Here is an 18,807-nt window from a genome sequence, read left to right as displayed (position 1 = left end):
GCTGTGATTAACATTCATTTCTATAGCATCTTTTATCTCCTTATTGAACCATCAACACTTGAAACCTGCCTTTGTTGCCAAGTGGCCTACCTAGTTCACTCACCTAGGCCCCATTTTGTTTCCTGAAAAAAATGCAGAAGAACGGCTCTTACACAAGATGGGTTTTTGGTGCAAAAAGGAGCCATATAGAAGGCTCCTTTTTGCGCAAAACGGAGCCTAATTAAGTATGCAAACGAGGCACAGTGATATTCCATGCTTCACTTCATTTGCGTATTTCTTGTGCCAAACGAGTGTAGTCCAGACATATCCCTAGGCTCTGGATAGTCAACTGATGCCAAACCAACAAACCTCCAGCAAGGTGACTGAAAGCCATCCAGAGCTCTGAGGGGCTCAGCCCACTGGGCATGAGCTGCGGTTATCAGCGGCAGGGCAAGCAATGCCTGATTGGCCCTGCCCACATGTCGTGCCCAGCCCACGGTCAGTACCGATCCCCCAGTCTCCTGGGGCTGCCTTGGCTTCCACCCTGCACTGCCAGCGCTCCCCATACTGCAGGATCAGGGAGACTGGGGCTGCCTGTCTTCCAGAGGGGCAGGACCATGCTCTAGAAGGGGAGGGCCTGCATCTACCGTTCAATGCTTGGCTTGCATGAGGGCCGTGGGTGGCAGGGGAGGCATCTCAAGCAGAAGGGGTGGTGTTGGGGGATTGCCTCTCCCAGCCGTAGATTTACCCACTGCCCATTCCACTTACCCACATCTCAGGCCTAGAGCCCTAGTACTTCTACCCCTCACCCACAGACTCCTTGCAGCTTAAGTTAATAGAAATCCCCTTTTATTAGCAGCACTGATTTGATCTCCAGTAGCCTGTCAGCCCATCCAGTGAAAAACAACATCCCAGGTCATCCATGCATACATGAAACCAGGACATTCAGTGGGGCAGAGCTTTCAGGCTACTTTCTGTGTTCACACCCTCTGAAATCAGTGATATTTCACAGGGGTAAATAATGTTGGAAGCTGGCCCGCAAGCACAATGTCTGGAGTAGGCGTGTCAGTTTCCAGACACCATCCATACTCAGAGTCAGCAATGCTGGGATCCTATCCTAGGTCGGCTCCCAGACCTCTTAGGTGGCCTGGGGCAAGTCCCATTGTCTCTCTGCCCTTCCACTCCCTGTCAGAGAGCTGGGGCTAGTAATCCCACGTTCATGGTAAATGCGTTGAGGCAGGGCCTGTCTCACTCTGTGCAGTGCCGCAGTGACTGCAGTGGAGCCTCTGACACAGCAGCCCTGGATGGAGATAATCCTTGTGGGACTTTGAGGGTGAAGTCAGGATTGTGTTTGTTGCCAGACACCACAAGGAGGGAGCACATGGGACTAGGTCGGCCTGTCTTGTGACTCTTATCTCTTTGGCCTGGAGATTTTACAGTGCAGTGGGATAATGAGTGGCAAAACCCAGCCTCACTCTACCACCGCCTCCCACTCCCTGGCTGTGTCTAGACTGGCCAGTTTTTCTGGAAAACCAGCCGCTTTTCCAGAAAACCTTGCCAGCTGTCTACACTGGCCACTTGAATTTCCACAAAAGCACTGACTTCCTCCTGTAAGAAATCAGTGCTTCTTGTGGAAATACTATGCTGCTCCTGTTCAAGCAAAAATCCCTTTTGTGCAAAACTTTTGCGCAAAAGGGCCAGTGTAGACAGCTGAGATTTGTTTTCCACAAAAAAGCCCTGATCGCAAAAATGGCGATCGGGGCTTTTTTGCGGAAAACCGCGTCTAGATTGGCATGGACGCTTTTCTGCAAAAAGTGCTTTTGCGGAAAAGCGTCTGTGCCAATCTAGACGCTCTGTTCCAAAAATGCTTTTAATGGAAAACTTTTCCGTTAAAAGCATTTCTGGAAAATCATGCCAGTGTAGACGTGGCCCCTGAGTTTCTGCCCTGCCTGGCTTCTGTGTTGTTTTATTAAAGGATAAATCCATGGCACTCTTTGCACGACAGTTCTTTTTGTAGGAGAAACTGGCCACAGCTGGACATGGGGAATGTGTCCAGGGAGCCAGGGGTAACAAGTAACGTGGAGAGGAAAAAGCAGCTGTTACGAAAGCAGGCGCCTTACATAAAATTCCCCTGGCAGTGATGAAGCATGTTAATGAGGGAGGCCCAGCCAGGGTAGGGCAAGGCTTTAGCAGGGTCTCTTTGTATATTGCATTTGCAGGACCCTGATTACTGATGTGCACCTGCATTAATATACAGGAAAGTGCCTTGCCAATGGGGCCACCTTGGGAATTAAAGAACTGGGAGTTGATTTACTACACAGTAATTTGCCAGTGTAGACTTGGCCTTGGCTTAGAATCCAGAAGCCCTGACTCCCAACACTGTGTGATAGCCTCTCTTTCTTCTCTTTATGACGAGGGCTGCTCCATAGCACCTCTAGACCTGGCGAAAGGGCAGGGACTTTGTCATGCAAGTACATGTGCAAAGATGGAAGCTGGGCACAGAGAGGAGGCTTGACTAACCAAGCGACACCCAGCCAATCCAGGAACAGAAGCCAGACCTCAGGACTGGCAGGCTGAGACACTGCTATGCTGCCTCTCCTTTTGGGTTCAATCACCTCGTTCCAGTTTAACAGTGAAGTGAGCATACCTAGACACCCTCCCTCCTCCAGGGAGCAGGCATAGGGTTGGGGGAGGGGGTCGGTCTCTTTGGGAGGCTTCCATTAACTGCCCTGATCCTCCTGGGTTTCTGCCCCTTTTCTTCTAGGCTTCAGGCCATCTTCATTCGGTACCCCTCCTAGCTCCCTTCCCCAGCCCCAGTTGGTGCCCCCAGAGCAGGACTGGATTGGGAATAGGAATAAAAATAGAGAGGCTGGGCCAGAAATCGCTTCAAGGCAGCTCATTTTACAGGGCTGCCTTTGACTGCAGTAGTGCTTCTTATACAAAGTGACAGCAGCAGAAACTCTCTGGACTTATACCACTCTGTGGATTCAAGACTACTCTAGCTACTACTCATGGGGCTGATGCTTGAATTGGGGCATTTGTTTCTCTGAGAATAAATGGAATTTCACCAGAACCTAGATCCTTTCCCTCTGCCATGCTCAGACTGGCCAGAGGCTTTGTAAAGAGCAGGGCAATTGAGCTGCTAAACAGGACAAAGGACTTTATAGATGAGGTGACATTAAGAGCCTTGCTTGTGTACTATGCATTGCAGGCAACTGAGAATTGTCCTCACACTTAACCCTTTAATTAGCAAAGGGGAAAGGCTTGAGACACCTCCTCTGTTGGAGGTAACTGGAGAGGCCAGAACTTGGGGTGTAGAAGTTAATAATTCATGCTTCCCATGTGGGAGGTGTTGTTTGACAGATTGGTAAGAGGGGTGCACAATTACCTAACTCATGAGTCAGGCCCCCAGAATCATGAGATTTTTTAAAACCAATCACTGTTGGGTTTCCTTTATCCCCTTTCTGGTTCTCGTGCCTTTTGAAGGGTCCCATTTTTCACACTCTTCTCCACAAGTACAAGAACAAGGAGCGGCCATGTTGCATTTTAATAAAAAGGTAGATTTGCACCTGGCCATAGCTCCAGAAGCTGGGCCTTTAAGAAAACACCAAATATCACAAGAGCTGGTAGCTTCTGACTAGGATGGTGGAGTCAAGCAGGACTGCTGCATTTAGCAAACAGGGGACTCTCTGTAGAATTGAACAAGTGAACAGAGTGATAATCAGTGTCGGTTGAAATTCATGCCAGTGTACAATGCTCTATGTGCCAGAAAAGCCCTGTGTGAAAGGAAATTAAAAGCTAGCAGGGAAGACTTGGTTTGGGCACTCTGCACTGAGGGAATCATTTCCTTTGTGCTTTGGATTTGTTGCCAAGAGTCACAAGGTGAGGGCATGCTTTGCCAATCATGCTTTTCTCTCATGGCTTAGCCACATGTATATTTGCACAATGGGACCAGTGCACTGCCCTGCAGCACACAGCTAGATTTGAAGAACAGAAGAAAACGTCTCCAGCACACTACACTATGCTGTAGGACTTGAGGTAAAAACAGACCCTTCAGAAGGTAATACAAAGAACTTTGGCCAAGGATGCATAAAGGGAAAGGCACAGAAAAGTGCGCTTAGAAACATAAAAAACTTAGGTGAAAGGCACCTCTGAGATTCATGGAAAGCAAAGTATCCTGGGCCTCCATGTCTAGAAGAGGAAACAGTTTGTTGTAGGAGGCATGAGAGGCTTTCTGCACAAGATAGGCTTGTAGGAGTGGAGATAAGACCTATAGTGCTCTGGTTCCACTGGCATCCCTGGAAGTTTGGCCAGGATTTCACCTCTAGAACTTATTCTGATGTTCCTGCAAAAGACATGGAAGCAGAACACAAACCTCAGTGAGCTGCACCATGCCAAAATCTACCCTCTTTGTGCCCAAAACAGCTTATAGAGGCTAGCCAAGGCTCTGAGGGGCCACCTGCTGCAGAGTTGGCCTGTACATGCTGACTCAGGCTCACAGGGCTGTTTGATTGTGGTGTTGATGTTTGGGCTCTGGCTGAAGTTCAGTCTCTAGGACCCTGCAAGGTGGGGGCTCCTGTTTGCTCTTGAACATTTGCATTGCAGTGAAACAGCCTAGGCTTGCCAATGTCTAATTGTGGAAAACCAAACACCCTAGCCCCTTTCCTGAGGCCCCACCCCTGGTCACTGCATTCCTTCTCCCTTGGTGGCTCGTTCTCCCCCCACCCTCACTGTTACTGGTGTTGTGGGGGGACGCATGAAAAGGTAAGGGCTCCAGGAGGGGGGGGTGGGCTCTGGGGTAGGGCTAGAAATGAGGGAATCAGAGCACAAGAGGTGGCTGCAGATTGAGGCAGGGGTTTCCGGTATAGGTACCAGGTGGTGAGGGAATCAGGCTTGGGGTGCAGGCTCTGTTGTGGGGCTGGAGCTCTGGGTTTGGGGGAGCTTAGAGCTGGGGCAAGGGGTTGTGGCTCGGGGTTGGCATGTGGTTTTACATCACGTGGCTCCCAGTCAGCAGCACAGTAAGGCCAAGGCTGAACTGGACAGCTGGCAGTTTGTACTAAGATCTACTGTTTCTGCTGTAAAAACTTAAAAAACAACCAACAGTCTAGCAGCGCCGTAAAGACTAACAAAACATGTAGCTGGTGTCATGAGCTTGTGTGAGTACAACCCACTTCTTCAGATGTTTCTGCTGTGAGCGTCCACAGCAGGGAGCAGTTTGTGGGTGCCCAGCCCCCAGCCTGACCTTTGCATTGCAGAGCCTGCTCTCTGGCTCATTTCCTCTTGCATAACCCAGCTCAGCAGGGGAGAGATGAGGGCTGGCATTTGCTAGTGTTATGTTTTCCCACCTGGGGATATCAGCTGCCTGCCAATAAATAGGGGGCTCAGCCGTGGCTCCTGCTCATACACAGCTTGCCTCTCTTCTTGAGCTCTGCAGTGAGCTTAGCTTGGAAGGGCTACAGGGGAGGAAAGAGACAGAAACATGCAAGCTGTGCTGCTCAGCCTTCTAGGGCTGGCCCTGCTCCGTGCTCTCCATGGACAGGAGGAAGTCCCTGTGCAACCTGACTTTCAGCTGGAGAAGGTAATCTGGCCCATCTTGTGTGTGCCCACTGCCAGAGGACTGGCTCCCTTCTTTCTCTTTGCAGATTCTCAAAGGGGTAGCTGTATTAGTCTGTAACTTTAAAAAGTAGTAGTCCTGTAGCACCTAAGAGATTTCCAAAAATATATAGAATTATGAGCAAAACCCACTGCTCTGAAGAAGGGGGTATTGCCCACAAAAGCTCGTGATATATATATATATATATATATATATATATATATATATATATATATTTGTTGGGCTTTGAGGTGCTCCAGGACTGCTTGTGGCTCTCTTTGCAGAGGCAGGGATGGATCTTGATCCTGATTAGGGTGGTCAGGTTGAAAAGGGAGGGTATTTTTTAAGACCAGGCTCTTAGGAGGAATCCATAAAGATTAGGCATTTCTTACTGATGTGTTGAGACTGTTCATATTTCTACTAGTGATCACCAAACTTGTCAATTGTGCTCCTCCTTACCTGGTTAGTGCCCCTCTGAGTTAGTGAGGTTGGGAGATGGGGACCAATCCTCCTGGGGTAGAGGGATGAGTGGAGCAGGATAGAGTAGTGGGACCTGCACTGTGGGGGCTGGGGAAGTGACAGGGACATGATGGGGGAGGCAGAGCCACACTTTGGGGTGAGGAGGTGACGGGCAGGATGAGGGATGCGGATCTGCACTGTGGGGTAGGGAGATGACAGGGACAGGATGGGGAGCTGCACTGTGGGGTAGGGATGTGATAGTGTAAATGATAAACTGATGAGCCTAGACTCATTAGTTAACCTTCATAGTTACATGCAGCCCCCTCCCCTCTGAGGGGGGGGGGGAAGACAGTGCTTGCAGGGAGTCAGCTTTTTAAGCAGCTATACACCTTCACATTTCCTGAATACATGCATGTTAACATCTCTACTGTGGGGTTGAAGAGGTGACAGAGGAAGGATGGGGGATGTGGAGCTATACTGTGGGGTGGGGAGGTGACAGGGCAGGATGAAGAATGAGGAGGCAGAAAATAGGAGCCCCCCGTGCCTCCCCCGTGGGAGCCATCTCTGAGTGCTGCTCCAGCAGCAGCTGCTCTTCTTGCCTCTGCTGGCAGAGTCCAATTAGTGTGGGTAACTGGTTGTGTATGGAGGGGGCTGGGGCTGGAGTGGAACTGGAACTGGAGGCAGAGTGGGACTGGGTGATACTCCCTTACTGGTCACCAGCAGGCTGCCTGGATCAGCTGTGCTTCACAGATGTTTTTCTTCATCCCCCTAAAGAGGGGTGTGCCTCTCAGTTGAGGAATGAGTGTTGGACTGAGGTCAGACCCCTCCCACTGCAATGCATTGGCCAGCCCCTAGCTGTGCAGGGATAAAGAATTATGGCCAGTGGGTGTGTTGTTCCAAACAATCAGCCAATAGAAAGGCTCTCACACCTTCTTCTGAAGCTGTTGTCCTGGTTAGAGCTTGCTGTGCCCAGTTTGGTCCTGGGACAGGACCCAGGGCTTGCTGTGTGCAGGTCTGGCCCAAGGCCCAGTGCTGGCTGCACCCAGGTCCTGCCTGGAGCTTGCTCCAAGGTCACTGCATGCAGACCTGGCCTGGGGCAGAGCCTGAGGCTCTCTGTGCCCATATTAGGCCTGTGCTGTCAGTGCCAGGGGCTTGCTGTGCCCAGGTTGGTCCCAGGGCAGGGCCCTAGGTTTGCTATGCCAAGGTCAGTTCTGGGGCCGGACCAGGAACTTGTGTGCAAGTTAGGGCTACTCAGGCAGTGCCCAGGGCACAACACACCCATGTTGGGGCCACTCTAGCAGTGCTTGGGGCTCACTGCACCACTCTGGCAGTGCCCATGGTGACTGGAGGTTGTGTGCAGTTCACAGGGAAGTGGTACAGCATCGGCCTGGCCTCCAGCTCCAGGTGGTTCAAGGAGAAGAAGCAGGTGCTGAGGATGTGCACCACGGTCATCATGCCCTCAGCAGACGGAAACCTGGATATCACCTCCACCTACCCCAAGTAAGGCAGTCGCTGTCACTGGCAGCACTGCCTGTCTGAGGGAGAAGGATACTCACCGTCCCTACTTCACAAAGGCTCGTCCTGCACCCTTCCCAGGGCCCTGATGGCTGTGGGGAGGAACCCTCACAAGGGACACTCCTGACTCCTTCCCCACACCAATCACAGAAAGATCCTAAGTGGGCTTGAGGTCCTGGCCTCATCGTGACATGGACAGCGGGTTCTGGTGCTCCTTGCCTGTGGGTTTGGGCAGTGGCAAAGGTGCGGGGAGATAGGTACAAGCTGCCTTCTCCTTGTTCCACACTGGGACTTGGGTTCATGGAATGCAGCAACTCCTAGCACCTCTGGGGTGCAAGTGCCCCAAACAAGGGGAAACCAGGCTACCCTGAGATGACCAGACTCTGTGGGATCTGGCTGCCTGTGGCTCAGCCCTCTTGGAACCTCTGGGCAGGGCCGTAAAAAGAGTGAGGCGAATGAGGCACTTGCCTCAGGCGCATAGCTGAGGGGGTGCAGAGAAGACCGCTACCATGCTTTCTTTGCTCGTGCCTCACGCCATGTCAGCACCCCTACCCATGCTGAGGACGGTCTTGCCTCAGGTGCCAAATTAGCTAGTTACAACTCTGCTTCTGGAATGTCAGTCACAGTCTAGACCTGCCCAAGCAGCAAGCCCCAGACAGGTGTCCTTAGAGAGCATGGCTACCCCTTCCTGGTACACGGAGAGCTGCCAGGCATGCAGCCTGTCCCTGCCATGAGAAGCAAGGGGTGGGTTTCCCTGGAATACCCTGCCTCTGATAGTCCCAGCTCTGGGATTCCCACTGGCTCTCCACCCCACTGCTCCTCTCAACAATGGGTCCTGGCTTAGCCCAGTAGGCTGTTTCAACTACTGTGTGTGGGAGCTGCTGCCCACAGAGGGTGTAGTGGGTTAGATAGAAAGCTGTCCTGTAGAGTCCTGAAGAACACTTCGACCTTCCACCCAAAGATCTCAAAGCACACTGAAGCCAATTAGCTCCCACAGCTGTGAAGTCAGACAGGGTCAACCTATTTCACAGATGAGGGAAACTGAGGCACAGAGACAGGATGGGACAAGTTATACAGTGAGTCAGTGTCAGAGCTGGCAATTGGTCACAGAAGTCCTGATTCCTTGATTTTTTTTCTATCCCTGCCATGTGATAGGGATGTCCGGTGGTGGGATGGCTTCCTAGCTCTCTGGAGGGTGCTGTAGGAGCCAGTAACAGGGACAGTAAGGGCTGATGTGACTCTGCCTGCTTGGGTGGGGGATGGGTGACATCCAACATGGAGACTTGGTCTAGATCTCCGTCTGCTGGCAAAGAGTCTTGGTATCCAGCAGCGAGGGTTGGGGTTCAAGCACAGTACTTCTGCCAGAGCAGAGCTGATCTTAGTGAGCTGGTGTCTGAACAGATTCCTGGACTAGTGCTGGAGAGTCCTGACTTGGGCTCTTGTGTAAGGATGTGAAAGAGCAGTAGAGTAGTCAACTACCCGATAAACCCTTATCGGGTAGCACTATCGACTACTCGATCACCCCTGCCTCCCCCCCCCCCCCCCCCCGCCGCTGCTCTGCGCTTCTAAAGGGACAGAGGAGCCAGCCTGCAAAGATGATGGCTCAATCTCTGCTCTCCCATTGAGTCTCAGGACAACCCTCCCCGTGCTGCCACTCTGCTTTCTTAAAGGGACAGAGCAGCCGGTCCCGTCAGTCTCAGCACAAGCCTCCCTCCTGCTGCTCTGCATTATTAGGGACAAGGGAGTCTGCATGCAAAGACACTGGCTCAGTCCCAGTTGCCCACCTGTAGCACCCGAGCCTGACAGCCAAGGGAAGTCCCCTCTGCTACACCTGCAAAGGAGCATTCCATTCCATGTAGCCCCAGCTGGGCTGGCGGGGGGCTGAGAGAGACTGGAAGTGAGAGCTGCAGCTGTGCTAAGGTAGCAGGTAGAGGTCGGTCCACCTCAATTTAGCCCATAGGGGAGGCCTGGGAGACAAAGGCTACGTCTACACTGGCAGCTTCTTGTGCAAAAACTCTTCCAGAAGAGAACGTCTACGCTGGCATGTGCTTTTGTGCAAGAGCATCCATGCCAGTGTAGACGCTCTCTTGCGCAAGAACGCTCTGATGGCCATTTTAACGATAGGGCTTCTTGCGCAATAACTTCATATTGCCTGTCTCCACTGGCCTCTTGCGCAAGAACAGTTTGGAGAAATTGTTGCCAGTGACTGTAGGGGGCCCACGCACACTCTCTCTTCAAGGTACTGACTGTCCCTACCTTCCACTGAAGCCAGTAGGAGTTGAAGGCTTAGGTGCCAGAGTGCAGGAGACACCCATGTCTCTCCCAAGTCCTGGGGCTCCTCTGCCTTGTGCTAGTGGCAGCATGGAATCCAGAGGCGCTCCAAGGCTGAGATGAGACCAGGCGCACATGTAAGGAGCAGGAAGAAAGCCCAGCCAGGCATCAGGCACTGCCCACCAGCTGGATCCCCCTCCAACTGCTGGGGACAATGGGTATGTTGGGGCCCTGCCACAGGCCGGTAACCTTCTTGTTCTCTGTCTTTCTCACACGCTGACCCAGGCTTGATAAATGTGAGAAGAGGAACAGTCTTTTCATCAAGACAGACCAGCCAGGTCGATTCAGCTATACCAGCCCACGTGAGTGCATGCATTTATAAAAAGGGAAATAAGAACAACCCAGGAAACTACAGACCAGTTAGTTTAACTTCTGTGCCAGGGAAGATAATGGAGCAAGTTAATTAAGGAAATCATCTGTAAACACTTGGAAGATGGCAAGGTGATGGGGAACAGCCAGCATGGATTTGTAAAGAACAAATCATGTCAAACCAATCTGATAGCTTTCTTTGATAGGATAACGAGTCTTGTGGATAAGGGAGAAGCGGTGGATGTGGTATACCTAGACTTTAGTAAGGCGTTTGATATGGTCTCGCATGATATTCTTATCAATAAACTAGGCAAATACAACTTAGATGGGGCTACTATAAGGTGAGTGCATAACTGGCTGGATAACAGTACTCAGAGTATTTATTAATGGTTCACAATCTTGCTGAAAAGGTATACCAAGTGGGGTTCCGCAGGGGTCTGTTTTGAGACGGGCTCTGTTCAACATCTTCATCAACGATTTAGATATTGGCATAGAAAGTATGCTTATTAAGTTTACAGATGATACCAAACTGGGAGGAGTTGCAACTGCTCTGGAGGACAGGGTCACAATTCAAAATGATCTGGACAAAGTGGAGAAATGGTCAGAGGTAAACAGGATGAGGTTTAATAAAGAGAAATGCAAAGTGCTCCACTTAGGAAGGAACAATCAGTTTCACACATACAGACTGGGAAGCGACTGTCTAGGAAGGAGTATGGCAGAAAAGGACCTACCGGTTATAGTGGACCACAAGCTGAATGAGTCAGCAGTGTGATGCTGTTGCAAAAAAAGCAAACATGATTCTGGGATGCATTAACAGGTGTGTTGTGAGCAAGACACGAGAAGTCATTCTTCTGCTCTCCTCTGCGCTGGTTAGGCCTCAGTTGGAGTATTGTGTCCAGTTCTGGGCACCGCATTTCAAGAAAGATGTGGAGAAATTGGAGAGGGTCCAGAGAAGAGCAACAAGAATGATTAAAGGTCTAGAGAACATGACCTATGAAGGAAGGCTGAAAGAATTGGGTTTGTTTAGTTTAGTTAGCCGTCTTCAGGTATCTGAAAGGGTGTCATAAGGAGGAGGGAGAAAATTTGTTCATCTTGGCCTCTGGGGATAGAACAAGAAGCAATGGGCTTAAACTGCAGCAAGGGAGGTTTAGGCTGGACATTAGGAAAAAGTTCCTAACTGTCAGGGTAGTCAAACACTGAAATAAATTGCCCAGGGAGGCTGTGGAATCTCCATCTCTGGAGATATTTAAGAGCAGGTTAGATAAATGTCTATCAGGGATGGTCTAGACAGTATTTGGTCCTGCCATGAGGGCAGGGGACTGGACTTGATGACCACTTGAGGTCCCTTCTAGTCCTAGTATTCTATGATTTGCAGCATTGGCTCCATTGCAGCATCCTATCCTGCCATGGCACACAGCCCTCTGGGCAGTGCCAAGCAGCTGAGAACAGGACAGTTGGCCTCTTTATCGGGAGTCATTAGATAAATAAATCCAGCGCTTTCTTCTGAGAGGCACCTTCCAGCTCCAGGCCAGCCCAAAGGGGAGCAGATTTAGCACAAGGATTAAGTGCTGTTAGCACTTAACTGTGCAAGAAAAGAGATTGAGGAGCTGCTGGCTGAAATCTCAGCTTGGCAAGGCTCCTGTGCTGGGTGTCCGAATGCCATTGCCAAGGCAGAGGGCACCAGAATGAATCCAGGGCTGGATTCCTGTTCTCTCTGAACTGGACTCTGCCATGGCCTGACTCAGGGTATGAGCGCTGAGAAGTCAGTGGGAGCTGGGGGGTGCAGGGCACTTTGGCTAATCGGAGCCCCAAGTTTGTCATCTCGGCAGTTTTCTGAAGTGGCTTTGACAAGTAACCAGGCCACTATCTACAAGTCACCACTGAGGAACCCCTCCTCTGTTCTGTCTGAACATTTGGCAGAGTGATTGGAGAATTTGAATTGGCTGAGCAAGGGGCACCTAACTCTCCTCTTAGGAGGTCAAATTGGAGCTCTAGAGCCAAATCTTGCTTGGTGCATGCAAAATCATACTGCAGATGGGGTGCCATTCTGAAGAGCTCACTACATTGCTCCAGCCAGTGGCCAACCACATGCTCTTCAAAATGGTGCCGCCAGTCCAATACTGGACAAAATGACAGGCAGTTTTTTCTTGGTACCAGATGGGGGACAAACCACCCGACGAGAGGAATGTTGGGTTCAGAATCGGGGCATGGCCTACCTACCAGCTGGCATAAATCAGCTCTACTCCACTGGAGTCCTTGCCTGTTTATACCAGCTGAGGGGCAGCAGGGTTGGGTGGAGGAGCCCCACTCAGCTGGGGGTATCAGGCCTTGGGGGGAGGGGGCCCCCACTCCACATATGCGCTAGTATCTCTGCCTGCTCATCTTTACCCTGCACCTTTGTCCATGCATCCTGCAGGTTCGGGTAGCCAGCATGACATCCGTGTGGTGGAGACCAACTACAACGAGTATGCCCTGCTGCATACCAAGATGCTCAAGGGCACCGACTCCTTCACCATGGTGACTCTCTATGGTATATGGCACCTGGATCTGAGGCCCATGGTGGCACTTCTGCCCTGCACATTGGAGAACTCTGCTGGCAGACACTTAGGCTCCCTTGTGGCCCTCTGTCCCCCACCCCATCTGAGAGACAGTGCTCACACTCCACATGTCCCTGCTTTGAATTTCAGTAGGATTTGTCTAGAGGGAGTGGGGGCTCATCCCTCTGCGGAACCAGAGGCTCTGCCCTGAGCCCAGTGGCAGGGCAGTAGCTCTTGTGTTACTGGCTGAGGCAAGGCTGGTTGTGATGCACAGAAAGGGTTTGCTGGCAAGGCTGATGGACACAGACTCTGTTAGCCTATGGCTAACACAGGCTGTCATGGAAGGGGCTGATTATAGTGGGAGGGACTCCCTCTCATCTGGAGGTTTTTTTCTTCCCTGGCTGCAGGCAGAACTAAGGAACTGAACCCTGAATTGCTTGAGAAGTTCTCCCAGTTCTCCATGGTGCAGGGGCTCCCAGAGGATGCTATTCTCCTCCTGCCAAAAACTGGTAAGAACAAGCTGTAAGTAAACAAGGCAAGAGATAAGAGTGGGAGAACATGAGGGTTAGGGTGCACTTGGCAAGCCTCTGTGTAATACAAGCTGCTTCCAGCTGTGTTCCTAACCCAGCCTTTTCCTATTTAGGTACCTCAATCTGGCCATATAAGTCCAAAGAGAGGCTCCTAGAATTGCCCCCATGGTCTTGATTGGAAATGGAGGGAGCTCAATGCCCCTGAACCTCCATGGCACTGTGAACCTCCCTTTAATTACCCATTAACTCCAGCCCTGATGGATGCTGTGTCCACTGTTCTGAATCGGAGGGAAAACTGCAGATCTGCTTGGGAGCATTGGCCGTGCACCATGAGTGGAAGGAGAGTGAGTTGTGCACCTATGGCCAGGCCATGCTCCCAGCTTGCCTGAGCAATGAAAACTCACTGCTTGTGCAAGGTTAGGACTGAATGTGAAGGGATGTTGCAGGGGCTAAGGCCACAAGCTCTGCCAAGGGGATGACTTACGCTTTGGACTACTGCTGCTCTCGCTGACCGTGGTACAGAGCCAGGGGAGTAAGTAGCTGTGTCCTGGGAGACTGCAGGGTTCAGCTCTTTCCAAACCCTCCACTGAATGATGACTCTTCTGGGTCTGAGTTTAGCCTCCCTGCAGTGGGAAGGAGGCCAGGCTCAGGAATCTGGGCCAAAGGTAGCACCACTGTTTCCTCACTGCCAGCAAGTCTGGCAGTCAGGGCCGGATTAAGGGGCGGGCCATGCAGATGACTCTGGTGGCTGCGTGGGGCATGGCAGGAGCTGCTGCCCAGGCCGTGGAGTGCCCCCTCCGCCCGGGCGAGAGCGTTCCTGCCTGGGGCGCCAGAATGGCTCCGGCCAGCACTGCTGGCAGCCCCCAGTCCCTGTTCCATGGGAGCTCAGCTCACTGAATACGTTGGAAGCAGATGAGATGGACAAGGGAGGGATTTTCCTAGAGCACGTGGCCACCTGCACTTGCCCCAGGACAACAGACAAATCTTGCTAACCCTCTCTCAGGTTACCTGTGTCACACTGGTGCAGTCAAAGGGGCAACTTGTGAGAGGACAACACTCCGGGGCTACGTCTACACTTTGAATAAGTAGGAATAAGATCCTCCGGAAAAGGGCGCTTTTTCCGGAGGATCGGGGCCAGTGTAGACGCTCTTTTCCGGCTTTTCTAAAAGCCGGAAAAAAACGGCGGACATTTTTATTTAAATACCGTGGGGGAGATTTAAATCCCCCGCGGATTTCCCTATTACGACCTCTGAAATTAACATGCCCCTTCCGGAAAAGGGGCCAGTATAGACGAGCCCCTGGACTGGGATCTCAAGGGGAGGTCACCCAGTTTACCCTTCCATTGCAGGCTTGGTACTTGGCATGGCACACTGGTTCCTGGCCCACTCCCAACAAGTTGAGCTGAATAGATGTTCACTTCCCATCTTCTATTCCAGGGTCTCAGACCAACAGTTCATATGCTGGGGCTATGGGCTAAACCCATCCCAAGAAGGAGCCTAGCCAATGGAGGCCTCTGGATGGAAATAAAGTCTGCAGCTGTTGAGGGCTGGTCAGGCTTAGTGCCCCAAACAGAGGGGGGATGAGAACTGCACTCAAGTGAGGGAAGGTCAGGAGCCTGGAACTGGGAGGGAATGGTGGGGGGGACCACTGGCTGTACTGGGATGGAGCTCAGGACAGGCACACTCATGTATGCTCCCCAGGCTGAGAACGAACCTGCACGGGGGACATGGCCGTGAGGACCAGCCTGTGTGAAACAGTCCTGCCTTAAAAACCCATCAGCTCCCTAGGTCTTTTCCCAATAGCCTTTCTATGGCACTGCCCAGGCTTCAGATCATCGGCCACTCTGCTATAACTTTGAGCCCAAGCTGCCATAGGCTTGAGGAATGGGATAGCGGTGACCTCTAGTCACCAAATAAGTGTAAAGGAGCAAACCCATTGGGAAGGAGGCAGGCCATGCCCTGCTCCCTGGACCTAGCCCAGCAATGCCCTGGACTAATGGGAGTGGCTCAGGGGGAAGCAAAGTGTGGGAAAACTGCAAAGCATCCTGCAGTAGCAAAACACAGCAACACCCCTGCTAGCCCCTCTGTCATTGTCCCTCCATCCTGACCCCTGCTATTCCAGCCCTGCCCCATGCACAGCTCTGCTGTCATGATCTGCAGCCCTTTGCTATTCCAATCCTGCATTGAACAGTGACCTTTAATTGTGCTTGTGTCTTTTTAATGGGAACAGAAGAGGCTCCAGCATACCTTTAAACAAATGCCAGCTGCTTGCTACACCCACTGACAGCTGGTCCTTGACAGCAGGAAATGCTGTTAGACTGGCTTTCTCTGCTCTCATAGCCCTTTTGTGGGGGCTGTGGAGAAGGCTTTCTGCCCCACAACTCACCTGAGGGATGTAGGTAACCAGGTAGCCCCACACCAGCTCAGGTCAGTGAAACTGGATCAGCATTAAGCAGCAGCAAAGAAGAGAAAAGGAACTACACACCTTGCTGGGCTTTCCTGCACTTTGCTTATAGCCCAGAGAAGAACTAAGCAGCTCTCATGCTGGGTCCCCACCCCTCACCCCCCGAAATGGTTCTGACTACTAGTTCTTCCAAAAGGCAGGTGCCTATGTCAGCTGATTTCTGTATGTATCTCTCCCCAGACAAATGCATGACGGATGCTGCATAGGTGAGTAGGATTGCTTTGCAAGGGGTTGTGGCTTCTCTTCCACTGCTGCAATCTGGAGAGCACAACAGAGGTGGTTATACAGAGTGTGAGGATTTTTTTGTTTTTTATTTTTCAAGAGAGGAAGCACATGCCATTCCCAGCCTCTTTCAGGATTTGTCTACCTTAATATTGAAACATAAAATTAAGCTTGACCTGCTCTCCTAGATTTTTTTTTTTTTTTTCCTGAGGACTGCTCAGCCCTCCTCCTAAATCCTCTCTCTAGAGAGAGGTGTATACCGCCCTTATTTCCAGGTGAAGTAATTAATTGCTTACCTCCAAGTTAGGAGAACCTATTTAAGCCTTTCCCAGCAAGAGCAGCATCTTCTTCCAGGGTGGGAAGTGTTAAATGCCTTGTAAATCACAGCTGGCAATGTTTATTTGCCTTCGCCCAAACGGGAGCTCTCAAATATCTGACCCCTCATTAAAGGATGTGTGGGATCCCTGGTGGCAGAGATGGGACTGGGATGTAATGAACAGAAAGGGGTTCAGAGCTGCTGGACACTGACAGACCCTCTGGGTCTTTCTGGTTCTGTCATCTCCCAGGGCCTCCCTAAGTCCTGGAGTGGGCTAAGCAACTATGGGAAAGGCAGCTGGCTATCCTACAGGTCTGGGGATAAACATTGGGAAGGTCACTGATGTCTAAGCAGCATTTCCTTTCTCCTCCCTCCCAGGCAGAGGCTGTAAGACACCATTCTAGGTTTTCTTCAGAGAAAGTGACATGCTGACTGACCAGCCAGGTCCTCCCCAAATAGCTGTAGTAGTCTCACGCCCTTCTGGGCTAATGCTTCTGTGTATAACAACTCCTCTCAAGTAAAATTGAAATGTAAAACACCAACCTGTTTCTCACTTGCTTCCTCATGGAACTCTCCTGCCTGGTGGAGCCAGCATCAGCAGCACGAGTTCAATGTCTAGAGCAGGGGTGGGCAAAAGGGCCTCCGGGCCAAATGTGGAGGTGGATCTGGCCCACAGAGGCCCTGCTGCTCACCCACCCCCAAGCCAATTGGGGCCTGTGGGTGCAGGAGCGCGCCCAATCTGCTCTGCCCTGAGAGCAGCACGTGGCAATTCCAGGCGTCATGTACTGCTTGCAGGGCAGGGGCAGAGCGGAGAAGGCTTTGCATGGTCCCCTGCCCCCAGGCCTTAATTGGCTGGGGGTAGCAGAATGCACGAAGTCTCTACCCGCCCTGCCATGAGCATGTGGCGCTTTGAAAGGACGCGCACTGCTTGCAGGGCATGGGGGGGGGGGGGGGGAGAGCGGAGAAGGCTTTGCATGCTCTCCTGCCCCCAGGCCAATCAGGCAGCACTTCAAAGCACAGTGTGCTCCTGGCACTCCCCCCACCCAGGCCCTGATTGGCCTGGGGGTGAGGGAGCATGCCAAGCCTCTTCCATGGCATGGGTGCCTAGTGGGAAGACAGGCAAAGGGGCTTCCCCACTCCCAGACCAATCATGGTCTGGGGGTGGGGTAGCCATGCCCCTTCCTGTTTAGGCCCTGCCTCTTCTGGGGTGACCTGGGGCTACTTCAAAAATTATTGCTCACCCCTGGTCTAGAGGCTCCTTTCCCTTAATTCAACACAGAACTAGCTCAAGCTTCCACCCAGTAACCTGGGATCCTTACACACGGCTCCTGGGCACCTCTGAGAGGCAGTATTTCTGCACTCACAAACACAGAATCTGAGTGTCAAAAAGAAACTTCATGGTGTTAATTTGGGAAAACACAAACAGGGTTCATAAACATAACCCTTGAGTAAAAGACCCACCCCAAGGAGACTGTACAGTGTCCTTCCCCCCTCAGGTTCTTAAGTTCAGCGACCCAAAAGTCCCTTTCATGTGCCTAACCCTTCTCTGCAACCCACTTGGTCAGTGCAGACCTGTGTTAGTTATTGAGCTCCCAGCCTGGGGGATGCAGCTGTGGTCATAGAACATTGTATATGGAATAATAGTGAACTGGGTTTTGCTCACCAGAGCCCTGGGTCTGAGGCCGAGTCATGTTCAAAGGGCTGGCTTGAGCTGGCAGTTTAGCTACAAGGTGCAATTAATTTCCACTCTAATCTAATCCTTCTCCCTGAGGAATGAGGAGAGTACTGTATTTTGCAAGCCCCCCTCCCTGCAAGCTAGTCTCATAGATGGTAGCAGCTGGCAGTAGAGCTTGTGATGTTGTAACTCTGGTAAGCATTCACAGGCCCCTTTGGGAGCCTGTTCCAGCTCCTGCTTGTTGTAGGCACTCAGGCTTCATCTACACTGCTGGTTTTGCTGGCAGTGAGTATGCAAATAAGGTGCGGATTAGCATATCACTTTGCCTCCTTTGCATAATTATGCACACTTTTTTGGGGGGAAAAAGTAGTGTGGATGGGGTTTTTTAGGGCAAAACCCCCATTTTCCGCAAGATCCTTATGCCTCTCCCAGATCTTGCAGAAAATGGGGGTTTTGCGGGAAAAAAAACAAGTCCAAACTACTTTTTTCCTCAAAAACTCTTTGAGCAAAAAGTTGTTCATAAATTATGCAAATGAGGCATGGCACTATGATAATCTGCACCTCATTTGCATAGACATAGCTTCAGATAGTCCCCAGTCCAAACCTTGGTGTGGTAGCCAAGAAGGCAAACACCAGCACAGCACCTGCCTCGGCAGCCTTATTTACAGGGCTAAACTGACCTATTGCTAATGTTTCTACCACTGGATGGATTTGAATCTGGGTCCTCTGGAGTTTAATATAGGAACCTCTGTAGCTTGAGCTATAAAGCTAGCTGGCTCACAGCTTAGGCTGTAGAGCTCCCTTGTTCTTATCTCTCACTATAAGTGGTCTAAGTGCCACTACATGGGACAGTGAGCCATGCTAGGTGTGTGTTACAC

At 51.4% G+C, this 18,807-nt stretch overlaps 1 protein-coding gene across 1 annotated transcript; it reads left to right on the top strand.

Annotated features, from left to right (window-relative positions):
• The first annotated feature begins 5,288 nt into the window (after window positions 1–5,288).
• On the top strand, window positions 5,289–16,796 carry LOC102450917 (lipocalin-like). Its single transcript, XM_006134762.5, has 7 exons — window positions 5,289–5,557; window positions 7,392–7,531; window positions 10,103–10,179; window positions 12,603–12,716; window positions 13,131–13,232; window positions 15,897–15,922; window positions 16,633–16,796. Exons 1-6 carry the CDS (start codon window positions 5,459–5,461, stop codon window positions 15,920–15,922), a joined length of 558 nt encoding a protein of 185 aa, XP_006134824.1. The 5' UTR covers window positions 5,289–5,458; the 3' UTR covers window positions 16,633–16,796.
• The last annotated feature ends 2,011 nt before the right edge of the window (window positions 16,797–18,807 follow it).

Source organism: Pelodiscus sinensis, chromosome 23, assembly GCF_052426305.1.
Source record: "Pelodiscus sinensis isolate ZL-2025 chromosome 23, ASM5242630v1, whole genome shotgun sequence".
Taxonomy (NCBI): domain Eukaryota; kingdom Metazoa; phylum Chordata; order Testudines; family Trionychidae; genus Pelodiscus; species Pelodiscus sinensis.
Note: the sequence above shows the minus strand (reverse complement) of the source record. Positions and strands in the feature narration are given on the sequence as shown.

What these genes read in the sequence shown, in the direction of transcription:
- LOC102450917 (XM_006134762.5), top strand. Translation starts at nt 5,459, where the DNA reads ATGCAAGCTGTGCTGCTCAGCCTTCTAGGGCTGGCCCTGCTCCGTGCT. An exon ending in CTGACTTTCAGCTGGAGAAG is followed by an intron (nt 5,558 to 7,391) that starts GTAATCTGGCCC and finishes GGTTGTGTGCAG; the next exon opens with TTCACAGGGAAGTGGTACAG. An exon ending in CACCATGGTGACTCTCTATG is followed by an intron (nt 12,717 to 13,130) that starts GTATATGGCACC and finishes CCCTGGCTGCAG; the next exon opens with GCAGAACTAAGGAACTGAAC.